Consider the following 17698-nt stretch of genomic DNA (forward strand, 5'->3'; position numbering starts at 1 on the left):
ATATATATCTGTGAGTCTCTACTGAATAGAAAAGGCAACTGCAAATGAAAGATACTGAGCCTGAGCCATGCACTGTCAAACTATGAACCTCATTTTTCCTAATTGCTGTGTTTAAAGCTTTTAGTAGTGTTCCTGCAGAGCACCTCGGTGAGGTGTGTAGTCTGACAGCTACTGCAGAGATGATGACCACAGAAACTGACCTCAAATAAAAAGAACAAGGGGAAAGTACATGTTTGACAACAAGCCTTGCAGTGTTTGAAGGTGGATTTTTAAGGACCCAGGAAGATTTATATATAACGTATTTATTCTAAAATACTTGAATTAGCTTTTATTTGCAGTTTAAAACCCCAAGAAAGAAAAGTAGTATCAGAAAAAAAAATTTTCTTAGAATGCTATCCCATTAGAAGTATTTCTGGTTCTCCTACACATTACATATACATTTAAAAATATTATAATCTTAATAAATTCCAGACATACTGAATGCTTGAAAAAAACACATCTGGGACTGCACTATGCCTATTCTTCCTTAGAGTGACCCTTTTGAAGGTGCTGAGAGGTTTAGCTGCTGCTCACTCTCCAAAATGTCATAAGAATTCCTGTGCTAAGTCAAATGTGTAGCCCCTTCTAGCGCAGTACAGTATGGTATCCTGTCTTTGGCAGACACCAGAACAGAATGCTTCAGTAAAATGAATGTGGTTATCTAAACAGATATAATTATGATTTTAGATTAAAGCTTAAATTAGAAAAGCTTGTTTTCTGCAATATTTTACAAGAACAAGGTCAGTTTTGAAAACTAACAAGTTTCTGTCAGTCTGAGTCTGTTATCAGATTTGCCAGGAATTCAAGAACTGCCTAAAAATTCCAGCAGCTCTCATTAACAGAGAGTAAACGAGCTACTGAATTCTATACCAATCTAATTCTACCTTTTTGAGACCAATATAATAATATGCATTTTTGAGTTGATGAACAGTCTTCAGCTGCTATGTTTTCTCCTCTGTAAGGACTACAGCTTGGTCGTTTTATCGGTCACAATAAAGTTACATTATGGTTCCTCTATGGATGCCAAAATGCGAAGTGAACATTAGAATATATATGTATAAGGCCGATTCAAAGCTAACAAGATAACAACACTGGAAATAGCAGAAGTGAAAAATGTTCTATATATAAATAAAATAAGACAGGTAACTGTAACACAATTATATTGCAAATGTCAATAAGGATATGAAGTCAGAAATATTGGGTCCAGTGGGGGAAAGATTAAACTAGAGGCAGTTTTTTTGGAGGCCATGACAATGGTATTACTTCTCATGGAATGAAGGAAAAATAGATAAAACAGGTAAAATGTACCATCAGCTGACATCAGGCATTCTTCTCAGTGAAAAAAAAGCAAAAATCAGCTGGACCTCAACCAGAGGACTTCAGCAGTTCCACATGAGCCAAGTGTTGCCCACTGGAACTCCGTCTATTTGTACAGCATATGCCATGCTGCACATATGTGACAATGCTGTAAGATTGCCATAATATTTTTAGGAGAACTGATTTTTCACTCTAAAAGATATCTGTTGGGGAAAACATAATTTGTTGTTTACAATTCACTGGCCTGCATTAAGAGTAATGTGGTTCAATTTCACATCAGGTTAAAATCTCCTAGAACAATACATATTATCTAATGTACTGGAAATACAGTACACAATCCAACACCCTAAACAATTATGGTTATACATTGTTATAGATCAAATCAGTTTACTGAGTAGTGGAACTTGGAAATACTCTAATGACTAAGAACAGAACTACATTTTCTTCGCAGGGCAGCCTTAAAATCTAAAGATAATATAGAATTCTACACTAACCACAGCTTCAGAGTCAGCTGTACAACACCAAGTTGTATAAGTTGCAATAACTTTTCTAATTTAGCGAAGTATTTTCAAAGCTCAAAACTTTTTCAGTTTATCTTTCATGTACTTTAAAACATTGTCATTGCTCTTTTCTCATTAATGTAATTCAAAAACTTCAAATTGGTACACTACTAGAATTTACTGTCCCCTGAGCAATGTCTACTATCTCCTTATACTTTAGTTCCTAACAGAATTCTCAGACTCTAGAAAGAACAAATATCATCACCAACTTCATCCTTTCAAGCAATAGGATTCTTCCCTTCCTATCCATGTGTTTCCTTGCAATGCTAATGCTAAAAGAGTTCAAGATTAGACAGACAGGCCTTGAGGGTGTGAAGGTAAATAACTGTTACTATCATATCAAGACACTGTATCCCTTTAAAAATGTTCATACTTCTGTTTACCTTTTCCTGCATGTATAAAAATAAAAAGGTCTGATATGTTTTCCATCTTTGATTGAAAACCTGGGATTGTCTTCATTGCTTACTGAACTTTAGAGATCCATCCTTTGACATCAGGTTCATAAGGAATAAGAACATTTTATGTAGGAAAATTTTAGAAAAGTCACTTATGGTATTACCTTCTCCATCAGAAGAAATAAAAATAACTAGTTAAACACTTGGTTTAATGTATATACTAGATTTTAATTTCAGCTTTGGTTTTTTTGGTTGTGGCTATTTTTTTTTCCAATTTACAAGAAAGACACTAATCTTCCACTATCTATGCATGACACATGCATGATAAAACTTGATGTTTTCTTTTACTTTTGCTGAAGGACTGAATTTATGTCGGCAAATAGTAATTGGCAGTATCCCATGTTATTCATTCCTACCAGCACCACTGATGAAGAAAATTACGACTCAAAAAAGCATCCAAAAGTTTCAGCAATAAAGATTTTCTTTTCATTTCAGTTCAACTGGTAAGAATATGAATATAACATAGATCTTACTCCATATATAGTTTCATGGATATTTATATTGCAAATTTGTCCTTATTCCACATGGGATATGAATGTATTTATCAGTTTCTTTCAGACAGCGTCTCTATGAGGCTCCACTTGCTACAGTGATACAAATGACAGCATTATTACAGAATCACAGAATCATTAGGGTTGGAAAAGAACTCCAAGACCATCGAGTCCAACCTTTGACTTATCACCATCTTGTCAGCTAGACCAAAGAATTCATAACTCCTCAATTACAAAAGCAGGCAAGTCTCACATCCAAATGTATGAAAAGATATCTGAAAGAGTGGTGGAGGGAAGCAACATATAAAAAAATTACAGGATTTTAGTGGCAGCAATGTGTCACCTGAGTGTAATGTTAAGTGGCTAAAATAGTCTCAAGGGATAAATGAGACATACTACTTAAACTGGCTGCTCATCCTATACAGGCAAATACCTGCTTACAGGTATAATGTGAACATGTAGCACAGGAGGAATATATTAGTAATATGTTATTTATGACTACTCCTTAAGAAACTAAAAACAATGGCAACCACATGAGTAGTATTTACAGTAAGCACTCATGTTGTCAGATGGATTTTGAATGATGTCCCAGACTGGGACACGGTACTCTAAATTTTGGCTCAGATTCCTGGCGTGATGAACTGGGAGATGTGCAGAACAGTTAAATATATTCACAGTTCCTGCCTCAAAACCTGACTCTCAGTGAGATTGACCCAGTTAGCACGACCAGTGAGGGATGAGAGAATTAAAACTTTCTAGGTATAGAATCATCATTACAAAAAGCCTAGTCTCCAAATCAGGTCTGGCTTCCCTCTGCCATGCTACTTCATTCTAGAAAGAACTTTCTGTACAGCTAGGAAAACATGAGTAGCAACAGCAAGCAAAACTGTCTGTGACACCTACTTTCCTGATTTTGGTAAAAATACATTCAAATATGTTTCTACCATTTGTGCAAGATAAAATGTTCTGTCATCATCTTAAAGTTCTTCACTCGTGAGGATGGAAATCCTCACTCCCCAGGAAGAGACAACAGCTGCCAGTAGACTTTTAAGTGTTTTCAGGTTTTCTTTATACATCACTGAAGATTAAACCAATGTAAGTAGATTAACTTGATTATTTAAGAAATATCAGATGTTACATTTCTATATACAGAATGAGTTAGAGACACATTGATAGCAACAAAGAGTGAATGATGCATAGTCCTTTAAATTTAATGACTGGCATCTCCATGCACAGTGATAACTGAATCCAAAACATTTTATGTAAGTGTTGTTAAAAAGGAATTATGTGTGGATTCAAATACAATGTTATATTGCCTTGTGCAATTTTACTTCCAAACTGTTTTAATGACAGTTCCCACAATGATAATGTACTGTTTCTTGACACATTGCAATAATTCAATAAATATTTAAAATTATAAATGTTCAGTATTTTTCACTTTCACAGTGCCACTATGTTAAATATGTCCTGGAGTTCATCAGATACTTAGTATACCTTACTCTTTCTAAAAGGTTGATGGAATAAGATCCCATGTAGTAAAGGAGATCATGTAAGACCAACACAGAAATGTCACCAGGGCTATGGAAAGAAACACAGATGTGTTTTTTCCATGCTGTCAGCATATATGTATGCTTGACAGAAGTATATGGTTCACCTTTACAGACAGGCAGGCTACAAGAGAACATCACTTTGAATATCTAAATGTAGTTTCAGCTTAGTACATAGTATAAATTTTCATATGAAAGACATACACTATTACTTAAAAATAGACCAATTTATCTAGTACTACATTATAATAAAGCAAAAATAGGAAAAATATTTTTATGGCTACAGGGTGAATTAAAAGCCAGGTGATGTAAAATTTCATAATTACATAGTCTGTTTTACGGCATTTTCAGTAGACCTGGCTAAATTGTTGTAGTATTTTTGTGTCAGATGCTGTCCCTTTCACCCTTTTGCTAAAGTTGCTTTAAAAGGTACTGCTGAATAATTTTTCCAAATCCTGTGTCTGGATTCTAATCCTAATGTGAGTCATTCCCCACCTGTGAGATGCTCTCTGCCTTCAATTGCAATGGTTTGCAACTGGACAGCAAACAGTATCCTTCATTGAAACTTAAAGCCAGGGTGACCTCCAGGAAAGTCAAGAGGGAGACTGGAGGGGAAGAGGGGATTAAAAAACCCAGCTTGCTTGACTTTATTGTTATGTTTTTAAAAAAATCTTCTTTTGAAATCATGCTAATTGACCATTTTAGTATTGTATTGAAAAAAACCTCTGATTTTCTGGCCTCTCATCTTGGTTTCATATATACAAAAATAAATGAAAAATTAAAAATAAAATAGGCAAAAGTAAGGTTTCCTAGTGGGCATATCTAAGCTCATGTAAGCTCATGTTCAAGCTTGAGTGTGAACTCAGTGATCAGGATTATCCAGGGTTTTTAGACACAGACTCAAGCTTTAACTTAAATATGGACCAGTCCAGTTAACTAAGTAGGTAGCAAAATGTGGCAGTGAAAATTAAAAGTGAAATTTTGACTCTAGCACACAAGACACAAGCCACAGTGAGTGACTCAAGGCTCTCACCCATGAACAGCTAACAGCTTGTCTATTTTCCTTTACAGAAAGCAAAGTTACAGGTCTAGCTTTACCCTGCCTCCCAAAGTACCCTCTTTTCCAACACATTATCTAACCAGTAATGATTCTCATTTATATTATATTGCTTTAATCCCCACACTTGTTTCAATTTATTTCCTGAGCCCTCAGCAGAAATATAATGGAATATACCAGATCCTTGCCCACAGCTCTCCTGTCCAACATTAAGCCCTAAGAACTGCTATCTCACATGAATGTATCTCTTCTTCTTTCCCTATTATCTTGTGGATGTTAAATCTCCAGGTACATAATTTCTAAATCCTTCTCCTTACATAAATTCTGAATTACATTGCTTAACTGTCCACCCAAAAGTTTGTAACTTGACTGTTTCATTATCATACGATTTACCTCTGTTCCATGCATGCCTTCTGGTCCTGGTTCTCCTTTATCTCCTTTTTCACCCTAAAAGAATGAATAGTTATTTTGTTATATATACACAAGACAAATACTAATTCATGATGCTTTTTAACAGGAAAAATATTTTACCTTTTTTTCTGTTCTACATGAAGTGCTATATATGCATTGCTGGATGCATAGGCAAAATTATTTCTTAAATTCCAACAGAAATTCTTTTTAAATAAATGCCTCTGAAAAATGTCTAACACTCTGATAGCTACAGTTTTCTATACTTCATAGTGCTATTGAACACCCATAAAGACTCACGACAGAAAAACATTCTTGATTCTTGCTGTATTTCAAGAACATGGTGATGAAACAGAACATAAAAACAGGGAACAGTTTTATTTTTGAAAATCTTAATATTAATATTACATTATTTTTTTAACTCTGAGACTCCTTTTTAATAAAAAATTCTTGTTTTAAGTATCTGATAAAAATCATGTCCTCAGTATTATCATTTTCTTTGACTTGGAAAAATGTAAACAACTTTTGTTCTGAAAATTTTCTCACAAGCATGAAAATTACCAAAATTATTAATCAAAATTTAAAAAATGATGGGAAGGATCCTCCAGAATAGACTATAGCTGGTTAATGTGTTTGCTCATGAAATACTGACTACAAAACAGAGTATTCTTGTAGGATACATGACAGAATTCAGTTCTGTATTAATTCTAACTACTATGCTATTCTAGCTAACACATATTTTATCACAGTGAACAAAATACACCTGCTAAAGAAGCATAATTTAAAAGAAAATGTCTTCAAGAACCAACAAGCTTAAGCAGTTCTATAATTGCATCTCTTTCACTCAACTGAACTTTGTCAAATAACAATAATTAATCATAAAGTAACAGGATTCTATAATTCTGATAGAAGTGCAAGGACTGACTTCATTAGAGTCCAAGCTCTTCATATAAACCAAAGAAAACAAACAGCCCTGCACTGAATTTCCATTATCTCCAGGGGACTACATTTGTCTGAGCAGAATCTATTCATTACATCAGCATCATCTTCATAATTCTGTTAGGTAAATGGCATTGAACTGAGATCATTCAGCTAACTCCATTTGTGACACAGCCCTGATTCAGAGCAATTCCTCCAGTGGCAATGACAGAGGGCATTTCATCTAATAATCGGTTTTGCAAAATGAGTTTGTATGAGCTTTGTCAAACAACTGAAGGCTACTAACAAATTAGCAGCGACTAACCATGAATTTAATAATCCCACTCAAAAGATGGCTTTGCTGGTTCAGTGTTTCCATTTTAATACATCTTGTTGATAACAAATTTAATGCTACACATTAGCCTGAATCATACTGTTAAGGTTTTTCTTCAAGTATTCCCTTTCTTGTTTGTCAAAACTCCCCCAGAAAAACCCACCAGATAAATTTGTGCATTTATTGCAGAAATTTAAATGACACCAAACAGTGATAGGAATTTAACACTTATTATTTTACTATGTTTAAACTAAAAAGTCCTCTTCGTTCTATGGATTAGGGCACTTTCACTGTCAGTTTAAAAAAAAACAGTTGAAGTCCCAAGGGTACTATTCTTTTTTAGCTCACTTAAACTTTTAGAACAAACTGCAAAAATGACATTTTACTTTTCATCACTGTGACATACTGAACATTTAATACTCCTTTCAGGATATTTCAACTAGTATCAGTTACACTGCTACAATCTTGCAACAGCTATAAAGATGCATTCATATATTTGACATAATATCTTATGAGAATATATTTCTAGAAGATTTAAAAAATCATTGCTATTTATGGAGCTGTTTTTTCTTCTATGGCTTGTGTATCTGCTTTCACACTTTAAGAGAAAATGATACAAATATGTACAGATTTGCTTCAGTAGTAGTAGCATTCTATAAATTCCCTGATGTATAGTTGGACGCCTAAGGTAAAAGTACCATGTCAAATTTTGTTATGCAACATCTACATTTACATAAAAAGCTAAACAGAGAGCCTAAGCCAAAAGAAAACCATCCCCTCACCCTCACTTATCATGTGCCTTGATGTTAGAGGAGCAGTGTGTGTTGGAGAATGTGCCTTTGCCTTCTACAGTAGGTAGATGGTAACCTCAAAATGCCATCAGGTAGTTCTAGACAGATACAAGTGTGGCTGGTGAATGCAGGGAAGGAAAAAACCCCTTCCTTATGATTTCCAAGATATTTGGATTTAAGATGTTTATCAATTTCTTTGACAAAATGATAAAAAGCACCCCCTGTTTATGAGCCTTGGACCTCTGCAGAGTCCCTGGCTTTCTGCCAGTATGTGATTTTACTATGAACATATTCTGATTTTTTAATGGAGTACATGATTTGTCCTTGCCAAGCCTGTTGTATGGAATGTCTGTGTTCTCTGTGAAGACAGAATTCAAACCAAAGAGAGGTCCAATTTTTACAATTTATTCTCAGGAGAAATGAGCCAAGTCATGCTCATTTTTGTCTTTATGGAGCACACTATACTGCATAATTAACAGCTTCAAATCTAGCCAATTTGCAGAGTTGCTGAAGCCACTCTGCAGTGTAGAGGAGGCTGTTAATAATCAACATTGTGGCTTACCTCATAGATTAACAAAAAAGAGAGAAAAATGCTTTAATGCCATTTTATATCTAATGTTCGTGCCTGCTTATACTTTATTCAGATGACACAATTAAAGACTATTTATTGCATAAACAGGGTGACAAAACTCTGAAAGTGTCAAGCCTTGTTTATTAGTTAACCAAAACTAACCCAACGTAGCACAGAATTATTTGTATTTCTTTGGGTGAACTCTGCATTCCACTACCCTGACGGAACAAGCCGATGGGGTTGCTCCAAAACAACTGCTGGGAGGGATTCAGTCTGCTGTGTGTAATAGTAGATACACTGAATTCAGTGGTAGTATTCTTTAATTAGAGCCAGGGGTTCCTGCACGGCCTCTGCAAGATGACAGTACCAGCCTCCAACCCACTCATCCACTTTAAGGTCGCCTCATTTTCCTTGCACACTGTTTCCCCCTTATTATAAAGGCGAAGTAATTTATTTGGAAATAAAATACATTCATACCTAAAAATTGCCCTAAAAAGGTAAAGCTTTTTCTGCAACGCTGCTCTGTTAATGATACAAATCAGGAATTCCTGTTATAATTTGTTTGAAGAATTGGAGTGTCATTGTTAACACTAGCTGAATTACTTTCCAAAGTATGCATGCTATACAGTATCACTAACTCAGCAGTGTAATTGCCTTGTAATTTTTAACCTCTGAAACTCCATGATTTCACCAACATATGTTTAAGACTAGTTATGACTTATTTTTTTTTAAATACTTTTCTGTGTTATGCTACAGCTCCGTCTCAGCGGAATGCTCTACGTGAATTTTATTTTCTCATGACCATTTCTCCATGACTTTTAAACTGATCTCAGCTTTTAGTAATGCTCATTGGTTTTTCTTGAGTAAGCTAGGAAATTAAAAAAATCCCCACCTCCAGTTAAAAAAACCCAAACAAACCCTACGTTTCTTTCTGATTTTGCTGATAGTCTGGAGAGCTGGTATTATGAAGAGCTAGACCTCAATAATATTCTTATTGCCTGACCTTTAAACCTTCTGCGGAATGTGAAATAGTACACTCTAGGAAAGTGGCAATACACAGGGTGAAGCACCTCAAGACTGCTGAGACACTGTACATTTAAAAGGAGTGGAAAGCAAGGAAGACTAATGACTTTATTTCAGTTCAGACTAGGAGGAACTATGCAAGGAAACGTAAGAGGGATGCAACAGGGATGCGAGAAGCTCATTTCCAAGTAGGCTGGAACATAAGAGTATTTCCTAAGCAGGGTCAGAGAAAGACAGCATAATACATTGCAGAAATACACTTCTATTTCTAGTAAACTAAAATCAACAGTGATGATTTGGAAGGATGCCACCATGAAGCCTGTGTCTTCCCAAACCCACCTATTTAGGATACTCAGACACAACAAGAAATCTGATGATCAAAAAGCTTCATAGGGATCAGGAATTCAGAGGGCTCAGTAGATACACTTACCAAGAAACAAAGACCAAAGACCTTCTAATTCCAAACTGCGCAGTTGCCGTCTTATGAAAGAGCCCTAAACAAATGTTATGCCTGAACATAGTGGATAACGTGTCTTTCCTTCCTGCTTTGCTTACACAGACTGAGCAATACTGAAGATGTTCATGATAGCTAATTACTGCTTAGTCACATTTCTAAGAAAGCTCTAAGCATTTCTAACCAGAGAGGCGATATAAAGGCAAACTACCACCTCAGCTGAGGCCAAAACCTTAGGCACAGAACAATCTGAAGCTACGCCAGCCTGAGGCTCCAAAGCTGCACTGATGAACTGCCTCCTGTCAGCAGGAATAAGGCATCCATTCATTTTCATTCTTTGTAGAAAAACCTTAAAATGCAAAATCATTTTGATCACTAAAAGTAACAATTAAAAAAACCCAAACAAACAAACAAACAAAAAAACCCAAAAAAACAAACCCCAAACCAAATGAAAAAACCAAGTCCAATAAAAGTTTCAGTGTAGTGCTCTCCAAATGGAGAAATCCAATGCACTAACAATGAGAATAACCCATGCAGCACTGTCGCAGAAAAGTATTTGGGGACTATCATAGATCATATGATGCATGGGAATCTGTAACACAAAGTTGTTTTTAAAAGGCTAAACTCCATTCTCCATTTGCCAAACGCAAGCTGAAAAAAACCCAGTTATTCTGGATTACTCACCACTAACGAGAACAGCGAGAAACAACATCTAGTTTAGGGTATTATCTTTTTCATGGACTTTTGTTAACTTTAAGTACCCGCTCTTCTCCAAATCAGAATGATAGAAAGGTTGCAAAAAAGTTAGGAGTAAAGAATGAACGTAGGACATGCTGATGGATCTCAAATATGGGAAAGAAGATTATAAATAGGACATCAAGTTTTCCATAATGATATTAAAAATAATGGGCTTCATTTGTGGTCAAAAGGATTTTTGGGAGGTGGGGGATGAAATTTGGGTTAAAAAGGCAGAGAAGTACTGTAACAATCTAAGATTACAGTCAATTTGCCTTAACTGTAGATTTTGCTTGAGAATGCTCTAAACAGACTTGATGATACTTCATTGTATGTGTGTCTTCATGAGGAAGAGACAGATATAACCCTGAACACTTTTCTATGATAACATTTTCTCTAGACTGTTCCTTGGTTCTGTTATGATTGCCCTCTCTTGAAAAAATGTCTCGAAGTCACAGATCAAAATAGGTTTAGCTTGTCTTAGGATCATGTTCTTGGTAAGTAATGATTACAGTTTTTGCAGGAGGCACATGTCTCAAGGAGTCAAAATTCTCTCATTTAATAAATAAATTCTTTTTTTCATGAAGGTATTGAAAGACAGACAAGCATTAATACAAATGTCAACAACATACAGAATAACAAAATGACTGAGATGTTTGCTCTGTTCTCATGCCATTATTGCCAAGCACAGTGATTGAACAGTACAAGTTCAAAGACAAAGAACAGCAAAATAAAAATTAAACCAAATAACACAGATGAAAAAGTAGGGGACCAGTAAACATATTCTGAAGAGCTAGCAACCTCTTTAGACTGAAGGACTGTATCCACATTCATTCAAGTAGCTTAGGCAGGCTTTTACATTCTTCATGAAAGCTCAACTTTCACACTGCAACATCCACAAACAACGATTTCTAAACAAGTCTACTAATTCCATGGCACCCTGATGGGCAATAGTGTCCTCAGTTATTGCCTTATTGAAAACTTTTCTTACATAGCCTATAGAACTATGATATACTTGAGAACTAAACCTTAAGAAACCTCAAATTCTATTCTTTCACACGTAGAAAATGTCACAGCAAGGCTATCACCAATGCCTTACTGAAAACACAAGTGAACAATGCTATGATCTCTTAAGGTGTTCCTTACAGACCTCTGAATCTCACCTTGGTTCTTATCTTCAATGTAACCCTATCCTGTGGAAATCTAAAAGACTGCCCAACATTTCCTAGTGCTGCCTAGAGCTATTAAAGACCATTAATGAAACAAATACTAAAAGGGATTAAGTTATTCTGTGATAAGTAGAAAAAATAAGATACACAGACTATTATTTAATCTATGAGACTTCTTAGGTCAAAAGAAATATAAAACACAACTTCATTCTTTTGGGTCATAGACATTAGCCAGCACAAGAAGAAAAAATACTGAGGTTTTGGCTAAATCTAACTTACTGAACTGTGTTCAAGACTAATCACAATCTAATAGTTTGTTTTTCAATAATAAATCTCCCAACTGAAAGTAATCATGCTTATGATGCTCGCGCTGGCTTTTCTTTCTGCCATGTGAAATTTAGATGCTATGTTTTGCAAACTTCATTTTGTATGCTATCCTGTTATGGCTCATCCTGTCATGACCATTTCAGGTTTTTTTTCTTTTCCTTTAAACATTTCAATGTCAAGGAGAACAATACTAACAAAATCAACAACCAAAACTCCACTCTTTATGGAAATTATTTGAGCATATATTCCCAGACCTAACTTGAAAGAAAGAAAAATTCTTAACCCAAGATTAAAGTTTTATTCATAAAGGTAAGAAAAATCATACAATCTAAAGCATGAGCTATCTGAAAGCAGAGTTTCAGTCTTCTAGATAATATGTATTCTTAACATCCACTTGAATACATTGATACTCTCTTCAGAAAGTATCATCGGTCAAATAAATGTGTTTATAAGGAAAAGTCACTAAACTTTTTCATGGTATTCTCCATGTAATATTTCTGTGCTGAGGCTTTAGTGGGTGTAAACGGCCTTCTAAAATAACTCAAAGCTTCCCCCAAAAAAATCAGTATGATGTTTATTTCAAGAATTTAAATCTACATAAAGAAACAGAATATATTTTAAAAACTTGAAAAAAACCACATGTAAGTAGTAATGGATATCCTATTGTTTAATCACTACATCTGGCTGAGTTCTGCAATACATTCTACTGACAGAATATCATACTAGTTTAAAAATTGGTGTACTGCATATCATTTATTGTGCTATACCTTTCCTCATAAGCCAAAAGGAAAAGGCTTTCCAAAGTATAAATGCTCATGAATCCAGTCAGACAACTCGGACATGCAACTTTCCATGAAGAGGCTACACAGGGTACATTCATGGTCCAGGTTTCCTCTCTTTCTACAGTGTCTCTGGCTAATCTCATCTGAAATAGAAAATCAACAATCATTTCTATGAGTCATCAGTTACATCCAGACTTGACTCCTGGCCAAGTGCATGTCTTAACTTTCCAGTACCTCATATCTAATCTAAGTTTGAACTAGGTTTAAATGTTTCTTTCAACACTTTTAACTTGAGAAAGCTTCCTCTTTTTGACACTGAAAAAACACTGACTCTGTTGGTCAGCAAAAACAGGAATAATCTTGAAGAAGCCTCTCAGATACAAACCACATCCAGACCACAGACTAAACCCTTTTCATCTACAGAGCTCCTACTTTCATGCAGGCTTGATCACACTATTTTCACAAATACTCCCTCAACCTGCTCTCACCCACCTATCAGGAATGTCATTGCTAAAACTCTCTTCATTATTTATCTTCTGCTTTGCTGGTTCTCATGCACACACTTAAATATAGGGACATCTAAGTGCAAAACTCTGTGTACAAGTCAGCACTGCAAGGCTTACATGAGGACAATTCCATTTATCCCCATTCAATAACCATTCCCTTCAGCCCAATTCTTCTCTAGTGTGATGAATGCAAAATCTGTGCAATAGGTGAAGCATCAATTGTCATATTATTTATTTTTTAATTAACCAACCAAGTCTGGTTGTTCTGTAGGTATCCATCTTTTGTCTAAATGCTTACAATTTAATTATAATACCTTTGGGATCAAATAAATGGTCCACTCTGTCTTCGTACCGTGCCTCATACAAGGTAATCATAATACTTGTTCTCACTTGCTCAAATACCTGAGCTTTTACAGAATTTTGTTCTTACATCATTCATGAACAAAACTAATAGCTGAATTTGGCTTTAAGTTTTCCTCACTGAACTCCACAGTAATTTTAAACTGAACTATCTTGTTTATCTATCGATAATTTAAAACCTTAAAAGAAAAAAACTGTCTCACTTAATGAGCACATTATTTTTCCATTTCTTAAACAAATACTAGAAACGGGTTTGACTTTCAGCTACAATTGTTTAAAATTCTATCTGCCTTTTAGTGGGGAGGTTTCTGTTTATAGTGGGTTAGTGTTAGTGTTGAATGAAGATTTTTCCGTAGGAGGAATAAACTAGTTTCTTTTCAAGGCTTGTCTCCTAAGGAAACCTAAAGCCAATCTCTTCTTGTCAGCAGTTGACAAATAGTGTTGCTTTCACAGAACATACTATTTTTTAGACACTCATGTTTTCATGGTTTTGGCAGGGTATTGCTATTGTTATTTATACTCTAAAAGATGTTCTGCAGATGGTTAAAGCAATGTCAAGTGTTTGCACAAGCTGATGGACTGCTATGTCTTTTCTGCAAAGGTTGCACCTCTAGCTTTATTTCTGTCACATGACAACGAAAATAATAGTATTTATGTAGCTGTGACTATTAACCATGTTTGTAAGGCCCACAGACAGCAGTATCAGTTATCTCTATTTTCTCAGACTACAGTAAGTAGTTTAATAAGATCATAGAAATGCATTCTTTAGACCAGGAAACTGGTGTTTCAATAAAGCTCTCGTGGACCCTGGTACAGTCTAAAGGTGTGATATGTTCAGTCTTCTGATGGATATTTATCTGAGGAGGAGGCTTGATCTGTGTTCAAAATATGCACATCTTGTTCAGTCAGACTTCACTAAAGTCAGTTCAAAACACTGATAAAAAAGCAGGAAATCGCTGCCTTTTGCATAAAACTTTATAATTAGAGATTTAATGCAGGAAGTTTTCTCTCTTTTAGAGAAGATCACAATCAACAGCTCCCACTCTCCTTGCAAATGTCCATTCAATTAGCCCATAGGGTACTGTCTATAGGAACAGTATATTTCTGTTATATTTCTGTTCTAGCTGGACCACTGTGCAGTGAAGTGTGAAAAATCAATGGGCCTAGAATAAATAGGCGAGAGAATGATCTGCAGCCTACTGAAGGGGAGGAAGTATCTTTAGAAAGGTCATTCTGGGAAATCTGAACTGGCCAGCTACTGACAGCAGAAGGAAGTTTAACTTAATCCTAGCCTTCAGTAAGCACATAAAACTTGAAAGGGTACCAGGGCAAAGCCTTTTTCTTTATCTGTGCACAGGATGTACTGGCCTCACTATAGCAGGAGGATCAATGATATGCTCCCTATAGACATCTAAGACAACTCAGTCTTCACCTACTGTCACAGAAACTCTGAACGTCTGTTGCAAATTAGCTGCTCTTCTAAGCTAGCTTCTTTGGTTTCTTAAACTGAAATTTGACAATATACAAAGATGATGAATGAGCATACTGTAGAAAGGAGCATCACAGAGCTGCTGATTGGGTTAGCTACATTAGCATATACATTCTCGAACTTTTGTGCAGATCTTTTATAACAGCCTTAATATCCTTGACTTAACATGCCATGTTATGTCAGGTCTTTTCCAAAGTATTTTCTAGGTATGTCTTGATGAGCATACAGTGTGGCACAAGAGCAGAGGATTTATGGAACAAATGGTGGAGAATACTAGATATTAACACTGTATGTATTTTGTTGGAGCTATTCTAAACCTCCACTGAAATAGCTTTAGTCTGGCTCCATGAACTCAAGAGCAATTAGCAACTGAAGTACCTCAGGCTTGTTTCCAGAGTACACCTTTTAGTTTAGCTTCATCCAAAAGGAAACATTGCAGTCTACGATTTACTTGTGAGGGGAAGAAGGGGGCAGACACTGATTTCTTCTCTGTGGTGGCTAGTGACAGAACCCAAGGGAATGGCCTGAAGTTGTGTCAGGGGAGGTCTAGGTTAGATATTAAGAAAAGGCTCTTCATCTAGAGGGTGGTTGGGTGCTGGCACAGCCTCCCTAGGGAAGCAGTCACAGCACCAAGCCAGACAGAGTTCAAGAAGTGTTTGGATGATACTCTCAGACACATGGTGTGATACATGGGGATGAACCACATATTCATGATTCATGTGCAGCGTCAGGAGTTGGACTCGATCCTTGTAGGTCCCTTCCAGCTCAGCATATTCTGTGATTCTGTGATGCTATTCTTCTCCAACCTCAAAAGTCATGTGTATAGGACTGCAGCACCTTCTTGTCACTAAAATATGTATGCCTATTCTTCTGAAATACATTGGTTGCTGAAGAATAGCCAGACACTAGTCTGGAGAAACAGAATGTGCTGGGACATAAACCCAGTAAATAGAGGTGGGGTTTTTTTGGTCTAAACAGTTCCCCAACGTATTTATTTTACTAGGAATTGCACAAACAGTTGCAACAGTAATGCACAGGGGCACTGAGGATAGGAAGAAGCACTGGAAAGGATGAGATTGGAAAGACTGTTTTTATCATTGACAGTATTACCTTAACAAATCAACTACTGCTAAGTGGAGAAAAAAAAAAAAAAGTGCTTTGGAGACTTAAATATACTTAAAGATGTATATTGCTGACTGTTCAGTAGTAACATCCACATCTGTCTTTGCAGGCTGTGGAAAGCCTTCCCTGCTCACATGCACACACTGAGTTCTAATTTTAGAATGTTAACAAACACAGTTTGGTCATCTCCTCTTCTACAGTGAGCAATGTGAGTAGCCATTATGTTGTTTCTTCTTTCATCAAACTCTGTTAATGAATTCTGATCCTTTTCCTCATTGCAAACAACTCTCACTCAGAATTGCAAGAGCCCATATACAGAATTCATTTACTTAAACATCTTTAAGCAAAAGAGGATAGATTTAGACTACGTGAAAGAAAGAAATTTTTTTTTCTATTTGGGTAGCAGGGCACTGAAAGAGGTTGCCCAGAGAAGTTGTGGATGCCCCATGTGTTCAAGGCCAGGTTGGATGTGGCTTTGAGAAATCTGATCTGGTGGAAGGTGTCCCTGCTCGTGGTAGGAGGATTGAAACTAAAGCTTTAGGTTTCCTTCCAACTCAAACAATTCCATGATTCTGTGATTTCATCTGCAAATTTACTTGCTTTACATTATTTACATTATTATTCTTTAACATATTATTTAAAGGTATTGGTGACATCTAAGCAGCTCTTGAAAAATTAAAATAAGCAAGTAGAATGGACAAATATGTATATGGGTGGATGTCTGTTCAAAAGGAAAGGTAATTTATGACCCAGGAAAAAGGAAGAAAGAAAGAACAGATAATCCAGAATATGTAACAATATACCAAGTAGATAAAAAACTAAATACAGAAGCAGTAATAAGAAAATAAGTTTGAATAAAAATGACTGAATGTTAAACTTCAGTCAGACCTATTTCTCTGACACTATCTTGTGGGAACACATATGATGGGCTATTTCCAGGCTTCTCTCTAATCCAATTGAGGTCACATTTAGTTTGTAAATTACTTATATTCTGGCACTTCTTATCTCTTGACTCAGCAATCATCTTTTTTAAATTAAGTCTGTTCAGATTAATAAATAGCGAACAACAAAAATAATATGTCATAAAGAATAAGGCCTTTCACCAAAGTTGATCTGTGGAGTCAGAAGATAGAGTAATTCATAGCAACAAACTTTATCACTTGAGCTAAAACATTAGGTTCCCGCAGTAGATGTTGACCCCCCTCCTTAGTTGAGCCAAAAGCACAGGTTAAGCACAGGACAC

General features: G+C 35.8%; 1 protein-coding gene across 1 annotated transcript in view; it reads right to left on the reverse strand.

Annotated features, from left to right (window-relative positions):
- COL19A1 (collagen type XIX alpha 1 chain) overlaps positions 1 to 17698 on the reverse strand; it is a 184923-nt gene that overhangs the window by 87232 nt on the left and 79993 nt on the right. The window contains exon 12 of the mRNA XM_018078330.3: positions 5860 to 5913. Coding sequence (XP_017933819.1) covers positions 5860 to 5913 — 54 coding nt within the window. The remainder of the gene's footprint in view (positions 1 to 5859; positions 5914 to 17698) is intronic.

This window comes from Manacus vitellinus, unplaced genomic scaffold, assembly GCF_001715985.3.
Source record: "Manacus vitellinus isolate BGI_N305 unplaced genomic scaffold, ASM171598v3 scaffold_4_pilon, whole genome shotgun sequence".
In the NCBI taxonomy this organism is placed as follows: domain Eukaryota; kingdom Metazoa; phylum Chordata; class Aves; order Passeriformes; family Pipridae; genus Manacus; species Manacus vitellinus.